The sequence below is a fragment of the Ammospiza nelsoni genome, chromosome 3, assembly GCF_027579445.1.
Source record: "Ammospiza nelsoni isolate bAmmNel1 chromosome 3, bAmmNel1.pri, whole genome shotgun sequence".
NCBI classification, from domain to species: domain Eukaryota; kingdom Metazoa; phylum Chordata; class Aves; order Passeriformes; family Passerellidae; genus Ammospiza; species Ammospiza nelsoni.
In genome coordinates, this window is record NC_080635.1 from 9175068 (window position 1) to 9197328 (window position 22261).

General features: G+C 36.9%; 1 protein-coding gene across 2 annotated transcripts in view; it reads left to right on the forward strand.

The window, feature by feature from the left end:
* Positions 1 to 701: 701 nt before the first annotated feature.
* The window catches only part of TASP1 (taspase 1), a 76880-nt gene continuing 55320 nt past the window's right edge, over positions 702 to 22261 (forward strand). For both annotated transcript variants that reach the window (XM_059468266.1, XM_059468267.1), the window contains exons 1-7: positions 702 to 731; positions 846 to 1063; positions 2733 to 2800; positions 4257 to 4325; positions 12750 to 12870; positions 14007 to 14091; positions 19645 to 19724. In XM_059468266.1, the coding sequence (XP_059324249.1) occupies positions 925 to 1063; positions 2733 to 2800; positions 4257 to 4325; positions 12750 to 12870; positions 14007 to 14091; positions 19645 to 19724 (562 nt within the window). In that variant the 5' untranslated portion in view covers positions 702 to 731; positions 846 to 924. The remainder of the gene's footprint in view (positions 732 to 845; positions 1064 to 2732; positions 2801 to 4256; positions 4326 to 12749; positions 12871 to 14006; positions 14092 to 19644; positions 19725 to 22261) is intronic.

Below are 22261 nucleotides of genomic sequence, written 5' to 3' on the forward strand. Positions count from 1 at the left end.
TTTATCTTCTGAAGTAGACAAATGTTTTTGTGTCAGGATTAATATGTAGTAAGCTGTGGATAAGAGCAGCAGTAAATACAGGCAGTTTGATTGGCAACTCCTGATAAATACATCATTCTGCACTGTTATTTTTGTTTCACATACTAGACAATACTGACAATATTTCCATTAGCTTTCTATAAACATTAATTTCCTTGGCATCTGAAGGGTAACCATCAAAACCAATAGTTACTAAATTATTTGAGCTTGACTTTAGCATGTTGAGGTTCACTAGTAATCATGGTAGCTCTCTTTACCCAGATAAACATTATTTGACTGTTTTAGGCTGGGTTTTGTTTTAGAAATAATTTGTCATTAAATAAAAGTTAATCTATTTTTTCTTTTCCTGCTGCAAATTAGTGGGGAATTATAAGGAGATGGGATGAAACAATATAGAAGACTAGGAGTTCATTATAGGATCTTCAACAGGTGTTCCCTGCATAGAAAGGCAAAGGTTAGTCATGTGCCAGTTAGATGTGATGGCTGGAGAAATTAGTTGTATTGTTGGAAAACAGGCCACCATGGAAAGCAAAAGTTATATTAACAGTTCCTTCCAGTGTCTGGCAAGATCATTAGGTTCAAGTTATGTTGGAGTGAAAAGGCTGCTTTCAGCTTGCAGCATGAACTTTGATTCTTTCAGGTCTCATTAATGCTAGGGAAGAGGCAGAACTTGGAAACCCTGCTTTGGAGAGGTGTGTTCCCCTTGGTTCAAACTTCTCTCCCAAAAATTCTTTGGGATTTGGTTCTTTGTGTGAAATTCATCTCTTGAAGTCAGTGTCTAACATATATATCTGATCTGGTTTTAGGATGATTTCTCTCCAGAGTTTATTTTTGAATGGAAGTGTGCTCCTTCCCAGTAGAAGATGGTGATCCCAATGTGTGACCATGGAGAAGGGGATAAGTTCAGTAGAAGTGTTACCTTCCAAATCATCTCAGGTTACAGCTGTAAAAGTGGTGGTCAAAGAGCCCGAAACAAAGCAAACCCAAAGAGGGAAACGAGTGGGATTTGTGCTTGTCCATGCAGGTAAGGTGTGGAAGCAGAACAGCTGCAATGGAAATAATGAGTAGTTTGGTATCAAACTAGATAGCAACAAAAATTTTATAGTGGGTCTGGACTACTAGTGTGCTAATAAAGTGACATTAACTGTGTGTTCAAATTTCGGAATGAGGAGTTTGATTGGAGGTTGCACTGGAAACTCTTAATCAAAATGTAGTTCTTTGGTTGTTCTGGATGGTGTTTTTGTTCTCCTTGACAAAGAAAACCCCTAAATGTAAATGATTATAAAATGTGGTATTCTGTACTTGTCTGCTAAGCTTGGCAAACCTACAAAATGAGGGAGATATTTCAGTCTGTTTCTTTACCTATGGAAAGATCAAATACAGTCCTTTCACCGCTGAAGGTTCCTTGTCAAGCTTGGAGGACAGTCCAGCTGAGACCTACTGAAATCTGCTAGGGCTGTTTGTTGCAGAAATCTTTTTATCCTTCTGACATTTCTTCTGAGTCTATTTTTCTGATCTTGTTCATATTTAAGTGAGTTACTGTTTGTTCTTTCCACATGTAATGAAGGACTCCTCTACTCAGATCTAATACAGAAATTATGTGTTTGGTGTGTCTTGCTCATAAATTCTTTTTTCATAGATTCTTTATTAAATACTATGAATCATGAAGTAAACAATGCTTATATCTGGGTGTATATTTGTTTTGAGCATCTATATGAGTACATGAGGTAAAATAGAGCAAAGTGGCCTGGTCATGCCTAAAATATTTGAAAAGCCAACATGTTACTTGCTTTATAAAATCATTAAGGTTAAAAAACCAGCTCCAAACCTTAAACAGTTTATTCTGGATTGATGTTTGATGACTCTGGTATTCTATTTTAAGGGCAAATGAAATTGCTCAATATAGTGTCATTTACTGGGTCACTTTGGTATTGGTGTTAAAGCTTATTTTATTAGAGTTCCTCAAAACTAATATTTCTAGAGGTGAGCAAAGGGAAGTTGAGATAAATACAAGCATGTTTTTAAGTGCAAAACCTTGTAAAACAGAAGTAGATTTTAAATATATGCTCCACTCTTGTTTTTCTGATGCTGTATTTAGTAGAATGGTGGCATTAATAAACTTTTCAGCTATGCAAGTAGGGGCAGTGGCTTCAAAGTAGGGCAGAATGGTTCAATACAATGGGATAGATACAAAAGCTGAGAATAAGAAAAAGGTGAAAAATCTGAATGATCTTCATTTGAAGGAACTCCTTGTTCTAAGTCAGGAGTAAAAAGCTCTAAAAACATAGCATAAACATGAGAAAATGAGCAGAATTGTGGAAAAAAGAAAATCAAGAGTTTGACTTAAAAATGAGGGTTTTGCCCAATAATGGACAGTAAAGAAAAAAGCTGTGCTGGAAATCCTCCAAGAGTGAGTGAAACTGGAATCTCTTGAAAGTTTTTATAGGAAAAGATTGATGCTGATATTTATACCTGCATGCTTCTGGATGTATGATCTGTATCCTGTATTTTACTGAGTGTGTTTGATTCTGTGTTGGAATGCATAAAGTTGTCAATCACTGATAGAAAAAGGAAATGCCAGTGTAATCCAGAATAAGGAACACTATATCTGCCTGTGTCTTAAATCTCTATGTGAAGTACAGGCTGGAGTTTGCCAGCTACTATAATAGATTTTCCTTTTGTTTCAATTGCAGGTGCAGGTTATCATTCTGAATCCAAAGCTAAAGAGTACAAGCATGTGTGCAAAAGAGCCTGCCAGAAGGTATGTGTCACCAGCTCCACAGTCCTGTACTGGGGACACAGGAAATATCTGCACTTAGCTGCTTGGGCTCTGTGTGTTTATTGAGGGAAATGAGGGAAAACAGAGCAGAAACAGTTAAGATGATACAGAGCAGGACAGTGAGTGGCCATGAGATGCAGCAACATTCTCCAGTGCTGGCAAATAGCAGACACCAAATGAACAGTGGGAGAGCAAGAGAAGGTCACAGTGGTGCCTACAAGGAGTATTCCTACAGCTTTCTGTTTTCTGGAGCTAAGTATGGTGTCTGTATATTGATTTCTTCCATGTCCACTCTGGAGTTTAAATAAACTCTAGCATCCAGGTTGCTCTGTGAATGTAGGAGTTTCTATAATTATTTTATTCTTGATAGCACTTACCCTCTTAATAGGAAGGGAGGTAGAAACAGGAAAAACAAAAACAAAAAAATCAAATTTGGAAACAGAGAAATGGCAAGACTTTCATTTCCATTGAAATTAATATGTTTTCATCTCTTCCAAGAACTTTGCTTTGGAACTGGCAAGTCCTGTCTTTTAAGTGTTGAATGAGTAGCTGGAAGACCTCTCTCTGAAATTGTTAATGTCTTTTGCTTTCTCCAGGGAGAAGGAGCTTGGCAGGATTTTTAGAGGAGCCTCAGAGTTGGTCTCTGATAATTATCACTTTGTGTTACAGTTTGTTGCTCAATCCTAATACCAATCTAATTTTGTAATGAGAGGCCTCACAAATCATCCAAACTTAGCACTGGCTTTTTTAGCCTTGGTGAAAGTCATTTTGCAGCTAGTTATGTGAGATCTGCTGTTGCATTGAAGTCCAATTTGAGATTCTGTGTAGCTACTCTTGAGCTCAGTAGCCAACATCAATAACTTCTGTGAAGAACAAACAATTTCAGGTTTGTCTTGCAGCCAGAGTTGTTTTCTGGGGTTCCCTGAGAAAGCTTGACTGTAAGGTCTTGTTCAGTATGAATCTAATAAATACTATTAGGCTCTACAATTTCACTGTTGTATATAATTTGAAGGTAACATTATTTTACATGATTTGTGTTGGCTTTAAATGAGTTTGTGAAGTTCTCTTCAATTTTATGGTAATTGCTATATGTGGTACTAGAAATTTTTGTTGAGTCTTGGAAGGAAAAATTGAAGCTTGTTGACTGAAACATTTGGTGTTTGAGGATATAAAGTATAAAAAGGTATTTTGACAGAAATTTGACTATGCAGAAATCTGCTACTAAATGCAGTGTCACAATGTCATAGCAGTAAAATCATATCTTCAGATCTGCCCTCATATGGGTCATACTGACTTTTTCCAGTGCCTCTTGTTCTTACACCCTCTTATATTTTAAACTAATTTGGTGAAGATTTTATTTTATACAGGAATAGGAAAATGTAGGCCTCAGTCACTGAATAATAGAATTTCCTAATCAGCTAAAACTTGTGTTTTCCAGGCAATTGAAAAGCTCCAGGCTGGTGCTCTTGCAACAGATGCAGTGACTGCAGCACTTATAGAATTAGAGGTACGAATTTCTGACTTGTAGTAAGTACACCTCTTGGGTAAATCTTGCCAAAACTTTCTGTAGGGGGATATTAAATGGGCAATCTCAGTGGAATTTTATTTTTGTGGTACACTAATTTTATCTTTTGCTTTTCCACTGTATTTTGGTGTAAATGTGTTTAAGTACTTTATAAAAATGCAAACTGAATAAAAGTTTCCTAGTTGGTGCAATTTGGTTGTCATTTTAGGTATGCCTTATCAGATAGTCTTTAACCTTTAAGAATAAATGCAGTGATTAAAGACTTATTGAACACTTTGTAAGCAACTTAATTTCTGGCTTGCTGAGTACAGACAGGTTGTTCTGGCTCTGCTTCTTAGAGAGGGAAAATATATCCTACTGGGTGTGATTATTATGACAAAATATATGTAGAGGAATGGGCCAGTAATGTTTTTATTTCAAAACAGTGCTTGTTAATTAAGATAGAACATCTTGATGAGCAGCTGCTGGTGAGGTTTTTGGAAAAGTGTCTTTTTAGAGTGATGAGGTTTTTATAGCATCTGCCACAGTGAAGGTCCCCATGAAATAATGTAGAAGTGAGTAAAGCTAAACATTTCTGGGTGGTAAATGAAGCAGTTTGGTCATTATCCCAGATCCACTAATCACTCATGACAGTGATGATGGAAACAGGTATTCTTCTTCTCCTGTAAGTAGTAATTGCTTTTTCCCCTCCAACTTTATTAGTAAAAAAAAAAAGGAAAGCAAGGTAAGTGTTGTGCTGTAAAAATAATTTCCTGCACTTGGAATTTATGGTAGTATTCCAAGAGGATTAGCAGTGGATTTTCCTATCCAGATGTTGGGAAAGTGTTCATTAATGTACGTGGTGGGGCTGGCGTAAGGCAGGCAGTCAGTGCATACTTCAGTATGTGTTAGACATGCTGACTGGGAGCCAAGGCTTCAGTCACACTGTGAACTTGGCAAGTGCCTTGGCTTTCAGCCCTCCTGTGGGTCTCCCTGAGCTGTTCAAATATGCTTTCATGTGCTGTCTTACACATTAGAGTATAGCTCACAGAAAGCAGCATCTCTCTAATGGGATTATTTACCACGCACTTCCCTAAGCACACTGAGGCTGCTCTCACTCCATGAGACTGGTTTGTGTGTCAGCTCCCTCCTCAGTGGACAACAAAAATAAAAATCTACTTTGGGTTGTGATTTTTATTGTGTTCCTGAGCTACAGAGAAAAACATACTTTGAGAAGCTTAAGCGAACAGTTGCAGATCTCTTTGCAGCTGTGTCTGGACTAAATAGTCTGTATGTTTTTGTTATCCCCAAGAGACTTATCTTTTTCTTTAATAGATTTGAATACTCAGAAGTAGCTTCTGTAGAACAAGTTATGTCTTATAGTAGAGGTGGCCTTTGAGCCATAGTAAAATCTATGTATTGTATAAGTGGCCTTGCCCCAGTCCTAGTTGTTCTAAATGGGCTGCAGCTGTGATGGCCTTAATTGGGCAGCAGCTGTGGCTAATGAAGATAACTGGGATAAAAGGGGGTGGGCTGGCTAGTCAAGGTGAGCCTTGGAGGAGCCCTGATGAAGAAGCAGGAGCAACACTGCTGTGAAGAGCTGCTTGTGAGAAAACCACCCAGAAGGTATGGGACTCTAGAAATATGATAACAACAAGTGGTGACCCCGACATGATAGAAGGTAGGACAGCCAAGAGCTGTGGCAGCCTGAGAGCTGGGACTCTAGAAATGTAACAAAAACAATGGAGGATAGGACAGCTGAGAGCTGTATAAGAACATGGCCTTTGAGTTGAGGAGCTGTGACAGCCAGGAGCTTTGAGAATATGGCCTTTGAGCAAGGAGCTGTGTGTGTTGTAAATGGCCTTTGAGTCATGGGAAAATGTATGTGTTGTAATGTGGCCTTTGAGTCATAAGCAAAATGTATGTTGGGGAAATACAGGTGGCCTTTGAGTCACAGTGAAAGGTATGTATTGTAGAATATGTAAATATGTCTATGTAAAATCTGTTCCTGTAAGGAAACGAAAAGGGGGAAATATAGTAGAGGTGGCCTTTGAGCCATAGTAAAATCTATGTATTGTGTAAGTGGCCTTGCCCCAATCCTAATTGTTCTAAATGGGCTGCAGCTGTGCTGTCCTTAATTGGGCAGCAGCTGTGGCTAATGAAGATAACTGGGATAAAAACGGGGTGGGTTGGCTGGTCAGGGAGAGCCTTGGAGGAGCCCTGATGAGCAAGCAGGAACAACACTGCTGGGAAGAGCTGTTCATGAGAAAACTACCTAGAAGGTATGGGACTCTAGCAGTATAATAACAACAATGTCTCTAAGATGAAGAAGTTTTTTCCAATTACTCCAATCAGAAACATTTTTCTCCTTATCTGTCTTGCTACTACTGTGCTGATGCCTGCCATCATTCCCCTTTCTGGTTTGGCAATTGTCTTAGGTAGTATTTTTATGTGTTCTGTTGCACAAAACCTTTTTTTTCCTTTTTCCTGTTTTTAATATAAAATGTTATTTTGCTCAGGTTGTAGTGCAGTCAATGTAATTAATGTAATTAAGTTCATGCAATTATTTGCTTTCATTTATTCATTAAGTGATTTATATAATCTCTTAGTTGAAGGTTCTGTCTGTTACTGGAATAGGAAGTACTGAGTTTGGGATTTGGCCTTCTTGTAGTTTAAAGTAGTTATACAGTTACATTGAGGGAAAGTCAAATTTATACCCAAACCAGAAAACGATGTGGTTTGCAGTTTTTTGAATCTGGTATGAGAAACTCTCAAGTGTTAAACTGTCAACTTCCAAAATATGGAACAGTTTGTGTGTCTGCTCATACCTTGTTCTGAGCACTACCTTCTGACATCTCTCTCATTGCTGGAGCTGCATTTTCTGCTTTGGTACTGGTAGTTTTTCTGTTGCTCTATGGAAAACATACTGCATGTGGCAAGTTGACAAAGCCATCAGAATAGTTTTTCTCATTAATTGCAAGATTTTATGAGTAAAAATATAGATTTGTGTTGATGGTCTCTCTAGTGAGCTGTCACTCCCTTTTGTTTAAGGTTTAGCACAAACAATGTATTTTAGCATTTGAAGTTGGTAAATAAATAACAAAAATCTTTGTGAAACTGTTTGTGTTCTTGTCTCCCTGTAACACAACTGAAGATGCAGAACAACAGAATATTGTATTAAATGATAACAAATTTCATTGTAAAGTATACTGACCGTAACTTCTTGATATTTTGGGTTCTGTAGGACACATTGCCATGAGTTTATCTGAAATATTTAATCACTTTTACTGTTCTGTCAGACTTTTAATGCTGTATTCCAAACATTTGTAATCTTTGCAAGGCACAAATCTTTTCATGGAAATCTCACAAAAGATGAATTTTTTCCTCAGTTCCGCTCAATTACAGAACTCCTGTTCAGAGGATTGCAGCTCATCCAAAAGGCATCACTTCAAAGACTAGTTGAGGCACAAGAGTTGCTCTTGATCTTTTATGAGCAAGCTGACAGTTTGCTTGTGGTATGCTGTCTGTGTTTTATTTTTCCAGGCTCTAAGTGCAGAAAGAATATCCTTTCTTTGTTGGACTGTGCAACTCTCAAGTGAAATGCTGTTCTGTGAATACAATAATAATGGTAGTATTAGCTAGAGGAAAAGGTGGATTTCTTTTGCAAAAGAACAAGACTGACACAGAATATTGGTAAAACAACTGTGCTGGTCTTCATAAGCATCAGCTGTACTTGATAAGGTCATTAAGGCAGGTATGGTTTGTAGTTTGAGAACTCTGGTATTGCAGAGAAACAAGTGCATGTGTTACCTCTGTCAGCCTTTGGTAATTAAATGCTCTGGACAAGGTATTTCCTAAGACTCATTATTTACTCTGTTTACTTTCACAGAGACATTATTGCAGTACTGTTAGTTTTTGCATTCTTGCTATTAGCCACCATATGATGCCTGGATGTTTCTTGAAACACGATGAAATTATTAAACAGGTTTTTTTTTTCTGGGAGAGGAGACCCCATACAACCCACTTAAAACGTGCTGTTTTCAGCAAAACCACATGTTGATTTGCGTTTATGTCTGGCTGTGAGAAAATTATGCCATTTCAAGCTTTTCTTTGACTAAAGAGCACTTAATGAAATCTACTGATCAGGTGCTAGGAGTACACAGTGGATGTGAAGAATGATGAAGATTTCAAATTGTTTCTAAGTTTAGTGTAATCCTTTACTAATGTGTATGTAGATTACTTGTTTCTTTATCTGACTTTAGTAGAACATTCTTTATGAACATCATTTGAATTGGGAGTCAATATGATTGATGGGGAAGCAGATGTCACATTTTGGGTTCCAATCTCCTTGCTACTGAAATTGCTCAGTTTATTTTGCATGTTGTTATTGTGGATCCACGCAAAGAATGTTTTGGACCTATTACACTCAAGCAGTGTGCTTCTATAGTTGTCAGCAAAGTTTTGTAGTGAAAGAGCCTTTTTCTTGAAGAATTGTTTTATGTTTTTTTTATTTTATTATTATTTTCCTAGTAGTTAGGACTTTTGAATATACAGTCTTAGTCCCAAGGGTTTCTCTTTCAAGGAGAAGCATCCTTGTTGTATTAAGGCAGTCACCATAGATGAACTTCTAATGGGTAATGAACTGGAAGTTGTTAATTCCAGTTAAAAGCATTACTAAGATGCTTTGCTGCAGAGTGAGCAACAGTAATTTGTGACAGAAGTGTTGTCTAAGAACATTTTTGCTCATGTAATTGAAAGGGATGCGACTCATCCTCATAGATTATTGATTGTCATGAAATTCTCATGGAAAAAGAACTTCTAAAATTACAGTATGTGGAAAGAAGTGCCTGTAGACTTTGTATTTGTTTTAGAAGTTGCAAATAAGCCATGACCAAAACTGTATCAAAGATGGATGGAATGTTCTTTCATGTTCATTGAAAACCAAGCATTTTAAATGTTTGTCTAGATGTGTTACAGAGCTGAGTAACATCTTCAAGCATTTCAACTTTGACCACAGCTAGAAATTTCAGCATGCCTGTATTTTCTGCCAGAACATTTATAAATACATTTTGAAGGAAAAAGGATTCTGTAAATAAAAATGATGACCTCAGAAGCTTGAGAGTTTTTGCAAGATGGGTAACTTGGGAAAACAAAACTCTTATTTCACGTCTTAAAGCTTTCTTACCTCTTTTGCTACAGGTTTGCATGGTAAGTTAGAGACACTTTGTGGAGTCCTTGCCATGAAGTCTAGTGTTTTGCATGTGACTGAAGAGTTACATTTTGTTAAAATGCTTTGAATAGCCATTTGTTTGTCTTTTCTCTCTTCTTCCTTAGTGTTCTATGGTCGCAATGCTTGTGTTAACTTGCAAAGCTCAGGCTTGGTTTGTTTACTTGTCTTTTTCAGTTTCCTTAGAAACACAAAGGCTGATGGCTGCTGTGGTTTTAAATAAAAGTATATTCCTGAAGATGCCTTTTTCTCTTTTCCTGTTCTCCCTTTTCCTGGGCACATTCTTTGGCTGGGTTCTTCCCTGTTTTATGCTAGTCAGGTCTTGCAGTGCTGCACTTTTCTGTCTGAGGGTATGAAGAGACTTTCACTTAGGTCAGTTTGTTTCTTGCCTCTTTAAAGGCATTCATGCTTCTGTTTAAATGTTTTCAGCATTCCTTGTAAGTTTTGAATTTTCATTTCAACATACACCTTAATGTTCATATGTTATATTCTTCCACTTGCATATCAGACTCTTGAAATCTTTTGGTCCAACTTTGCAGAGATGCCTGTTTTCAAGTAGAGATTGTATTTGTGTGGTGTATTTCATGTCTTTGCCTATTTATAGAAGTAGGTGTGAAGGTCTTGTTTCCATTTTTTTATAAAGGTTTTTCCCCACATTGTTTCAAAGGCTTTTATCTCACCTCAGAGACACTTAAGTAGATATCAAAAATTCCATGGGTTCACACCCAGTTTCTCTAAAGCTGTTTTTAGATTGCCTTTCAGATGTGTGAAGTTAAACCATCTTCCTCTTAGGAATTCTAAGCCTGTTTTCTTAATTGAATGCAATCTGATTCTACACCTAATTGGAACTCCACAGAAAGTTTGAACAGATGCTTGGAATTTGGTCTTTATTTCTTTTTACTGGAGAAGTTACTTGTGTGAGATTCCTTCTGTGTCCTAATATGAGAGTTACCCCACCAAAGAGACACCTGCAATTTGGTGTGGAGTTCTTATTTATCAAAATTTCTGTAGTATTCTAATAGATATTCTGTAGGGAGGAATAGGTGACATTCTCTTTGTTCTTAGATCCTCTGAGTAAATTATTATGGTGGTGCCAGTGAAAGTGCTATACCAAAGCATGTAGCACATACAGCTCCTTAGAAATAAAGTGAACTCTGTATCCTGTATTTTTTCCCTGGCCTCTTTTGATTATTACCTTTACCAGATAGCAGAGACCTTTGTACCTTGAGTGCAGAGGGATTCTGCACGGTGCTACCAGGACTTCTTTCTGGTGGATCCTTCTTACTCCCTGGATTTGGCCATGACATCTACTCTTAGGATAACAGCTGCCTCTGCTTTGGCAGTGACAAATCTGTGGAGCACAACATTCTTCCTCTTTGCTAATTCTTTTAAGTGTAATGCCCTGAGTGAATGTGTTTGGAACAGAACATGAGAGATTTGTCTCCACTCATGTCTTTGCACTCTGATTACCCAGGGGCAGAGGGCTTGGACAGCACTAGGAGCAAGCATTGGTCATCATAAGCATTCCTGGTTTTACTGTGTCTTCCAAGTACCTTTCACTGTTTGCTTTCAATTCTTCCACTACTTATGTGCTCTCTTTTTTCCTAAACTTCACTGACTTAATTTTCTTCATATTTGTAGTGCCTGGGGAGCAATGAAGCCAGCTAAGCCAGCAGCTACTCTGAATCTTCTGCCTTTTCAAGGCCATCATCTGTTTCTAAACATATTTTCCCCCACCCATCCCCTTTCTACAGAAAATTGTTTGTGCACTCTAAAGGTTTCATTATCCTAAAATCTTTTCAAATTTACTTACTTGCTGTGAGGTGTTTCTGTCAAAATAAACAACAAAATGAATATACACCGTGAATTTTAAGTGTGATATGGGATAAAATGGGATAAAATCTTGTGCTGCTTCAGAAGGAAAAAGCAGAAGATAAAGGCCAGTTTCATGATAGTGTTTTGGTGGCTCAAACGCTGAGAACTCTTTGCGTGTCTCTGTAAATTTGAATCAACATCTTGCAGAACAGATTTTGAATTTACTCACTGCTTGCTGATTTGAAAGTTAATAAAAGCTAACTGACATCAGATTTATTTTTCATTTCTATGTGCTCACCTCTTTTATTTCTTCAAATTCATTGCAAATTTGAATGTTCAAAACCCATCCAGTTAATTTGAAATGTAAGACAGAACTTTGAGCTGTTTCCAATAATTTGTTTCCTGGTTCAGCTTTTACTGCTTATCAGTGAAATGAGATCTCATATTTCCACAATACACAGGTGATCTAGACAAACATTGTTCTTTGTCACATCAGGTTGTTACACTGTTGTAATTTAAACATAGGAAACCCTAAAATCATGCAGCATCTCTCTGAAATTGGATTTAGCTGTTATTTCTTTGTCCTATATTGCTTGCATATAGAAGAGGGATTGTATTGAGCTGGCAGTGAGACTGCTGAACTGTGCTACTTTGAAATTTTGTGGTTTTAAAGTCATGGGGATGCTCTGATGAAATGGAAGGGTAAAAATGGCTTCAGTTTTAGCATGCAGAACTTACTTTTGGACAGACTTGGGTTTGTTAAAAGCCATAGAAGGTGTTAACAAAAAATCTTTATGATGTTGTTAAAATGTTGTTCCATGGTTTCTATGAAATGGAAATTGGTTTTTAGTCAAGAAGCTTCCAGACCACAGTCCCTGTGCTAATGGTCAAATAGGAGTTTTACGAAGTGAGTTTTTAGTCATGGGCTTAGAATGTTCAGAAAAAGGACAGTTCTGTTTTGCTGTAGTGTCATACATAGGAGTTTCAAAGGGAGACTGGTCTGTGCAGTGATTATGAAATGTTATTTAAATGATACTTGATGGGTTAAAGACCAAGCAAAGTGTACTTTGGGGGAGGGAGAGATTTCCACTTGTATTGTAAGGCTTTTGCTTGCATAGAAGTGATCATCTTTAATTATGTGATTGGTTTTTATATTAGTGCATTATTGCATTTAAGATATATCACACCCTACAGAGGTGACAGCTGTCCATTGTAGTAATTTTAGATGTTCTGTTCAAATTTCCCTTGTCTTTGTTATGGAAGATTAAATTACTAAAATAAGAAATTGCATTGCACCAAGATCAGTGCCATCAGATCAGTTACACAGAGATTTAAATCTAGTCTCTTATGGATGTGGCCTTATAGTGTTCTATTCTTATTTTTAGGATTCTCCTTTTACAAATGCAGGATTGGGATCTAACCTAAACCTTCTGGGTGAGATAGAATGTGATGCCAGTATAATGGATGGAAAGTCATTGAATTTTGGAGCTGTTGGAGCACTGAGTGGTATGTTCATTATGTATTATAAAGCTAACTGCTGATTTAAGTGCCAAGATCAATTTTGGGGTTTTTGTTACTGATTTTAAGGGGGACACATTGTAAATTCTGTGTTTAAATCAATTTTGCTCCTTTAAAAAAGGGGGAGGCATTCCTGCTCCCTGAAATGCTGCTTTGTGTTCATTTCTTTGTGGAACACGTTGTCTTATTAGTTCACTGATAATCCTTTGATGTAGCACAATTGTGTGATATCACAGTATTCACAGTGGGACTCAGTTTGCTGAGATGTATTTGAAGAATGGTAATTTTGTAATAAAATGCAGTTGTTAGAAAGTATTACAAGTGTTTAAATTAGGTTTTTATTTGTTTTTTTTTTTTTTTCTCAGGCAATTTACTTGCATATGGGACTTGTTTAATATGAGAACTAATGTTTCTCTCTCTTTTTTCTAGTTTTAACTTTCGCTGTAAAACAAATATAGATATAAAGTCCCAAAGAAGGGTTGTTGAGGCTTCATTCTAAGTATATAAAGCTTTACTATTGAACAGCTTTTCTGATGAGATTTCAAGTTTTGTTCTTTATCCTACAGTAGTTCTAAACTGTGGTAATAGCTTCCTCATGTAGATATAAATCTGAAATAATTAGTAAAATTAAGTGTTTCAAGCCTTGTTTGTTACAAAATGTATCCTTCCAACCATGGGGAAGGAGGAAATTGAGAATGAGAGACAGGTAAACCTGAGTCCTGTGATTTCTGTTCTGGCCAGATAGATCCAAATGAGAATTCTACCTGGAAAAATTAATGCTTATAAACATCTTTGACCCTTAGATACAATAGATTTTACATGAGATTTCTGTGGTAGGAGATCATTCCTCCTATTTCAGTATGGTTTGTTCTTTCTTTTCAATAAAAAGTGGGGGAGGTGTTGACTGGAAGGATTTGTCACTACCAACAGCATGTGAAGGGAAAACTGAAAATGTTGTTGCTACATTGAAACATAAGGTGTCTCTTAATTACTTGACAAACCCTTGGAAATTAAAGGTATCTGAGAAATTAAAGGAATCCACTGCCAAAATGAACTCTATAGTGCTATGAGGGAAAATATTTTAATGTTTTGTTCCCATTTTTTTTCTAATTTTTCTTTTTTAGGAATCAAGAATCCAGTTTCGGTTGCAAATAGGTTGTTGTGTGAAGGGCAGAAGGGGAAACTCTCTGCTGGCAGAATTCCACCTTGGTAATTGCTTTGTTCTGCTTGACTTTCCTTTGGTCTTTCATCTCTACTGCATATGTGCAATGTTTGAAGTTTTTATCTCACCCAGGAAGGCTGGTGCTGTTTTACATACCAGTGATAGTGTGTCTTTAAAAAGAAGATAAGCTTTGTTCTCTCATCTTGAGACTTCTTATGCACTGAGTGGAAAGAAGTATTTGATATAGATGGCAACATCATTTTGTGATAGTTTCTGTCTGTCTGATTATTTCCAGTTGTCATATTTAATGCTTATGTTTGTTACTGTAGCCTTTTGAAAAATACCCAAAAACATCAAGATTAAATGGAAATCTACTGCCATTGCCTCTGTCTACGTTTAACTAAAAGCAACAGTTTTTAATAACTATAGAAAAAAATCTCCTATTTTACTGCCTTTGTGGCTTTGTGGAAATGTGCAGCGTTTAGTAACTTCCTCTTATTTTAAGGATAAATTTAATAGTATTTGCAACAAAATGAAAACAAGCAGTCCCTAAAACTTAAATGGAAGAGGTAAGTATTAAACACAGAATAACTCCAAATATTACTGCCTCACTTTGGAAAGAATCCAAGACATGTGTCAGAGTTGATTGCTCTTAAAACACCTTATTTTCATTAGCAGTTTAAATTGACAGGTAGAGAACTTGAATAATTTATTCCTATTCATTGACTGCCATCATCAGTTGTCATAGCTGTGGCAGAATTTGCTGCCCTTTGCCAACTAGTCATCAGTATTTGCAAAAGTATTAAACCAGCATTTATGTAGTTTAAAAAGATGTAAGTATTAGATTTACACATTTTACTTTCCTGACTGTAGTGTTCTGTAAAGTCAGCCAAGCAGCCTATAGCTGGGTGGTGCAGTATTCCAATGCAAACAGTGAGGATTTCAGTGTTCTGTCATGTGCAAAAAAAGCTATAGATCAAAAAAAGCCACCTTGAAATCAAACCATCAACAGGCAGATTTTGCATTTTAAATACTTTTCTTTAATGGATAAAGAACAGAGTAATTGTGGAGAGGTTTACTAAAGAATAGGAATTTTATGTTCAATAGCTGTTAGCTGCTCATTTCTTTAGCTGTCAGGAGAAAATGAGCTACATTAGAATGTGAAATGAGTGTGAAATGTGTTTTTTGGTGTTCCAGAAGTTTTATTGAAGTCAGCTACAGGAGCAAGCTCTTGGGATTGCTTTACTTGTATCATCACTGTTCTATAGAATTATTGTAAGGAAGAGCACTTGGATGTTATGCTGTGACTTTATGACTTAGTTTATGATGCTATTATTTTAAGAATACTGAGTGGAAAAGGAACTATATCCTCTTGCCCCCAAGGGCAAGACTAAATCTTTTGAGGACTGTGCAGGATTAGCAGATGCTTTTAAAGGCAGGGTAGCTCAGATCTCAAGGTGAGAGATGAGCTGTCTTTGGAACCAAGGCATGCAGTTCATTGTGCAAATATTGTGCACTTGGGTTACCTGACAAATACTTTAATTTCCTCTTTTCCTCCTTCTGGATCTTGAATGCACATTTTATTATGGCAATTTTTTTACCCTGGAAACAGTCTATACTAGTGGGATATGATGGTTTAGGCTTTGGGCTTGCTGTGGTGGATGCTTCTATACATACAGGGTGTGCCAAGGTCAGAATGATAAATTTCATGTGCATTGAAGGTGATGGAATGGAGGATTTCATGTCTTGCTTTTCTGGCTGGGGTTGGCATGACACATTGTTTTGGGACTGAAATGTGTTCCTGCCAAAGCTGGGAATACTTAGAGTCAAATGAGACGAGATCAACCATATTTTGGCATTCCTAGGAAGTGATTTTTAATTGTAAAGATCCACGATTTTCATCTTGGTTCTCATTGGCATGTAGTGTGTTGGGGAATCTTCCAGGTACTGCTTGGCCTAAGAACCTGCTTAAAGAAACCTATGGAACAGACTGTTTCTATAGCATGATCTAAGCTAGCTTAATGTTTTCTGCCAAAAATGCTTGGCACATGACCAAACAGGAAAAATTGAGGAGCTGTGAGGTTAGTAAAAGTGGCATTAGGGAGTTCTTTCACTATAAAAGAAGAGTGGGGATAGTTTGCTTGGCCTGTTTACCCCTGTGCAGCATTTTCATAGTGGCAGTTCAAAACCAGTTCAAAGTGGTTTATTTCTGATTTTCCATAGGAGAAGTTTCAATGAGTATGAATTAAGTTATTCAGAGATGGTAAGCTTTTTGGGATGGAGGGATCAGGTGCCTGAACTGATGTATCTAAAGTGCTGTAAATTGCTCTGTAGAGTGTGTCCTTCTAGATCAATCTCTTGTTGTGTTATTTAAAACACAGAATCCCACTATCCAAATAGAATTTATAAAGTTTAGAGAAACCCTGAATGCGTGGTGCAGTTGTTAAAACCTCTGAGGTCCTGACATCTTTCTGTCATACTTTATTCAGCTTGGTGCTGTCAGGACTTGCTCTGATGAAGGGACAGAAAATATTTAACTTGTAAATATTGCATAATCTCCTGTAAGATATTCCTGTTCCTTGTGTAACTTTTACAAAAGAAAGTACTTTTGTAATTGCATGGTTACAAACTGGATGAACCTTTGGAAGTGGTGTTTGAGCACAGAGTAATGGATTAGATGTTTTGTAGTAACAAGCTTGAAGATTGTCTGTTTCCTACTGTGAAACCTTGACCTAAGGAAAGAGGTTTCTTTACATCTGTCTGCTCTTAAATGTAAGATTTGCAGTACAGCACAAATGCACCTAAATATCTCTGTTCTTAGAACTCATTAGTAGTACTGCCTTTAACTCCATGTTCATATCCCTTTCTCAGTAATAACTATATGGGAAATAATTCTTTCTTAAGTTTCCCCTTGGGATATACAGAGATTTGTAGTTTCTGCACAGCTTTACCCTGTTTATGTACAGGATACAAACATTGTGTAACTAGTAGGGCAGTGCCTAGTCAGAGTTCCCAGGAGGAATGAAGACGCACCACCTTTTATCCCTGCTCTGTATTTCTTAACAATTTCTTCTTTGTAACACTGATTTCAGAGTGATTGCTACATTTTATGATAAAATGTTACAAAGTGTATTTATTACCATGCAGATTGCCTTGACCATCACCCAAACCTTCTGACATTTCTGTTTAGCTTGGCGCAGCCTGTTTCCCTACAGCCATATTAAATGGCCCTGTTTGGAGTATTCAGCACCAGCATAATCATGTTTTTGGAGAAAATTGCCCAAAAAGACTATTTTAGAGGCCTTTACTTATATTTTCTATTAATATGGCCTAGTGTGCCTGGAACTGGGAAGCACGTTGAGCAGCACCTCCTTGCTGGGAGGGTGTTTTCATCTTCTGTTCTGAGCCTGTAAGAACTACAGAGTACTTTGTCTGATATATTTGCATGAAAGATCTTTATGTCCTGTTTATGCAGACCCAGCTTTCAGAATAGCAGAGAAATAAACTCATTCATCCTTTGTTTATGTATTTGTTTTTCCCCTCCCTTTGGAAGGTTGTATTTTGAATTAGCCTGAAGGCTTTTGAAACTTGGGGTGGTTTTGACTGCTTTCTATAGTGCACTGGCTTTATTCCCTCTTCCCTCTCCCCCGATAAATCAAGCTTGGTGGTAGTTTTGTTTTTATGTGCAGACAACAAAGCATTGAGATCCTGATGCTGTTTGTCTTGTAAACAGTTTATTTCAACTTTTCTGTGGTTATGGTGTCCTTTAAAGATCCAAACTGAACAGCTTAAAAAAGGTGGATGATATGGAGCCTCAATTAGTTTTCTGCTCTGATTTAAAGACTCTTTGGAACTGAAACTGTATTTTTTCTGGGAGGGAAAGGAATCTAAGGATTAAGGAAATGGGAACAAACTAAAAGTCACATCACATGAGTTAGGAGACACTCTTGAGTGCTTTTTTTCACTCTTCATGAAATATTAGTGACATTCTCTGGTACTAAGTATTTAAAAAGGCAGCTGTGAAGCTGCTTGTAAAACACAGTATTTCTGACTGACCTATGCTTGAGTTAGCATAAATCAACTCCCAGTGTTGAGTTTGATGTTCTCCCATTTAACCTTTCTCTCTGTGTAAATTATTTTATTGAAAAGTACTTATTTACTTCCCAAAAATAAAGACCAAACCCACATTCTTTTAGAAAATGCAGAATACTACTAAACTAGGTTTGGCTGCAGTTTGCATACCTTTTTATGGTAATATTGAAAATTTTTTTATGTTATGTGTCAGTGCCAGGTTGTTTCTTGAGCACTAACTTATGTGACAGTAGATGCTTGAGTTCTGCCAAAGTCCCCAATAACTTATCCTGCAGTATCTTGCAATGTTAACAATTCTTACCTGAAGCTGCACTAACAATGGTAAGAAATATGCATGTAACAATTCAAATTCTCGTTCAAATCAACCTTTTTTGAGACTTCAGTAAAGAAAGACTGGGCATACCTCTTGGATTGCTTAAATCATATAGAAGATAGAAAATGCCACCACAAAATACTATATAATGAAAGCTTGATGTTGGATATAGCACTCTTAAGAAAACTTTCAGCAGCATTAATGCCAACAAGTTTGCCATATCAGTAGTGTTCTCAGAAACTGAGAACTGCATAGCCCCAGGGACCAGTTTGTAACTGGAATAGCTTCTTTAGACTCATCTTCTTAACTCTGGCATTTCAATTTGCTGAGAATTCTTAGTCTTTGCTTTTGGTCTCCATTAGGCAGTTGTGTTATTCTTAACTTCATTGTCCAATTTGGAAATAAGATTGGAAGTACTTGTCCTTTATTGTCTTGCACAGCAGCTTTATGAAAGTGTCTCATTTCTAGCTACTACATACATTTTTTTGGCAATAAGATTAATTTCTCTAAGGGGAAACAACATGAGGTTTGCTTTTTCTTCTATCCCCAGAAGTTCCATGTGTGTGTATATTTTTTGTTCTTGTTTGTTGTCACAGCAGTGTGTACTGTCTCACTATGGTGTAAAGTGTTCAGTACTGACTAGAAAACAACTTCTCAGATGGCTGGAGTCTTTTTACAAGTCTATTTAAAATTTAGTGGGCTAATCTCATTTGCAAATGATTGATAAAACTCCATGAAATAGACCTTAATCCTTCTAAATCAAGTTAGTTTTTAGCTTGTTTTGCTTCTCAAAATACTGCTTGGTATTCCTTTGGCACTGACTGGCTTTACTGGAAATCCCATTCTCACCTTTCTCATCCCGTGCTTTTGGTCTTCAGGATCTTGCTAAGTTGTTATAGACGGCAAGATTTGAGACAGCTCTGTCCTGTTTTAGCTGCAGTTGAAAGCTGATTTTGTATTGAATTTCAAATTTATTAGCACTTGGTTTTGTCTAGTAGTAAATTTAATGTCAGAGCTGCATAATCTTTTAATGAAACTACATAAGCTTGCCAAATGTAATTAATAGCAGACAGTCCTGTGAAATATAGACAGCTTATGATTTAAAATTGACCAAACCAGGTAGAAAAAAATAATTGCAAGCAAAGGGGGATTTGTTATATGGTTTTGTTTAAACTCCCTCTTCTGTGTCTCCTAGCTTTTTAGTTGGTGAAGGAGCTTACAGATGGGCAGTTGATCACGGGATACCAGCATGTCCTCCAGGTATCATGGCTACAAGTGAGTAAACTGGTGGTGTCAGTAGGAAGAACAGGACAGAGTAACTTTAAATGGTGCCTCATCTTTTGAGGTGTGCATCATTTCATTGTTCTTAACGTTCAGCTAGCTTGTGGTGTTATGGTCTATAAGGGTTGTTTAAGTTTACTAATTTTCTGATAAGTATCTAAATAGAAAAAATTGTCAACTATTACTTTAGCTGCATTTTAGCAACATCTCTTTTAAGTGATTCTGTGATTCTAGGACTAAATCCAATGATGGACTTCTTTTTAACTAAAATGTAGGCTCTTTAAAAGCTCAGTCCTGCAAGTCTCCAGTTGTGATCCATCTTGGATCCTAACAGCACCAACTAGCTGTGTATCAAAATTCAGCAGGTGCCAGTTTGTCTCTGAGATTGTGCAGTTACACCCATCTCTGGGTCTTTGTTCAGAACTGCTCTTGTCTAAAAAAGTTGTGAAAGTAATTTGCCTTTTATTTTAACCTGGGACTTCACCTAATCTGATAGAATAACCCAGTCTGGAAAACAGACTTGGACTATGCTGTATATTAACCCTAGTTTTTTAGAAAAGCTTCTTGTCTTAAAATAAAAAAAAAAAAGTGATTGTTATATTGATACATCATCTATGAACTAGGCTAAAAATGAATGCACTTACCCATGGAAAGGAGGATGTGGTTCTCTTCCTTCTCTTCTTCAGCCCTCTTCCCTTTTGCAAAGTGCCAAAACTACCAGTCTGTAGTTTGTTTTAGGTGAGAACATGCCCTGTGCTGCCTGTTGAGGTTATGCAGGAAAAAAATCAGAAATTAGTGTCCAAAGAAGGAGAACACAGAAGATTAGGAATGTTTATTTTATGGTAAACTGTACTGCTCCTTCAAATACCTGACCCATCCCTAGATCAGAGGTTGAAACCCAGGGCTTCCATTATTTATTTGGCCTTTTATTGGATCTAATTTTAAATGTAGATAAATATGTAGCAATTGCAGCTCAGAATTGTTGATGCTCAGTGCTGAAGTGTAACCCCAGAAACAGTGGCAGTGTTTTATTTGATTGCACTGATTTTCACATGTATTCATGACACATGTAATTTTGAACAGAAAGTTTTGATCTCTAGCTCCACATGACTGAAACTTTTGCTCTAGCTGCTTTCCAAAACAGCATTTGCAGAACTACTCTAGTGCTGAGTTGAGCAGAACACCTTTATTTCTGTGGCTCTAGAAAGAGTAAAACCACTAAATGCTTTAAAGTTTTTTTTGGGGAGAGGAAGGTTGCCTTTTTTTCTTTTTTTTTTTTTTTTCCTTTTTAGGGAAGCAGTTGCTACTTACATGCGGGAGATACTTCACAAAGAAGGTGCCTTGATTAATTCTGTTTGCATGCACAAATTTCAAGTGTTTCTAGTACTATTGTGTTTTGATTGTGACATTAATTGCTAGATGATACATTTGCTAGCTACAATGTACCCAAGTCAGAGCAAATATGCACATTACAGTTTAAAAATAAGGTTGGCCACTGCTAGTTTGGTTGGCCTAATCCATATTATGAATTTATATTGGGAAAACATCAGAAAAATAATCCCAGCCAATGGATTTTCACAATCCTGCTCCAATAGACCACTACTTGCATTTTGTCTCTGCAATATATTCAGCATACTTCTATTTAGTAAAACAATTTGCAATAAAACAGTTGAAACAACCAGAACTGACAAGTGAATTTTGCAGTATAGTTATTAATGCTAGTACATCTGGGATTTTTTTCCCTTTGTAAAAAACAATGCAAGAGTAAACAAGAACCTGAAGAATCAGTTCCAGAAAATGTTACACTGATTGCTGTTCCAGTCCTTAGCTAAGTAAATCTTATACTTCATTGACCTCTGGTCAGTGGGATTGGAAAATGGGATTGTTACAAGTGAAAAGAAATTGGCAACTCACAGGTAACGTTTAAGAAGCCAAAATAAATTTATCCAATGTTACCATGGAAGGGAAAGTTAGATATGCTTAAGAAACAATCAAATAGATGTTGTTTCCAAGCAACCACAAAGATCTCATCTGAAGTCACCTGTTTTGTCTTCAAAAAAAGAGAGACTTTTTTGATTGTGCTTGCTACCATTGCTTTGCTGAAGTTTGCATGGAGAACTGGGGGTAAATTAAGTAAACATCACGTATCTTCTGAATAGCTCTGTAAAAGAAAGAACTGAACTAATTGCCAAACATCAGGAAAATATCTTTAGTAACTTATTTACAAAAAACCAAATCTCCTCCAAAAGCCTCTAATCCAAATTTAGATGTGTACTTGCAGTAAATATTGGCAGGGAGAACTGTGTGCATGTTTTGGCTTCTCTGTGCTGCACATGGAAAATATATTTTTGAAGTTGTCTTATTCTGTCTCCTTTTTCTTGGACCTGAGATGAGATGAGAATGTTCTAGCTGGTGTCAGTAAGGCTGGGGAATTGGTTTGCAGGGATGGAGCTTCCCTGGGATCAGTATCAAAGAAAGAGTCACAATCTGCTTTGTGGTCATACTCCAGAGTTCTCTCAGAACTATCAAAG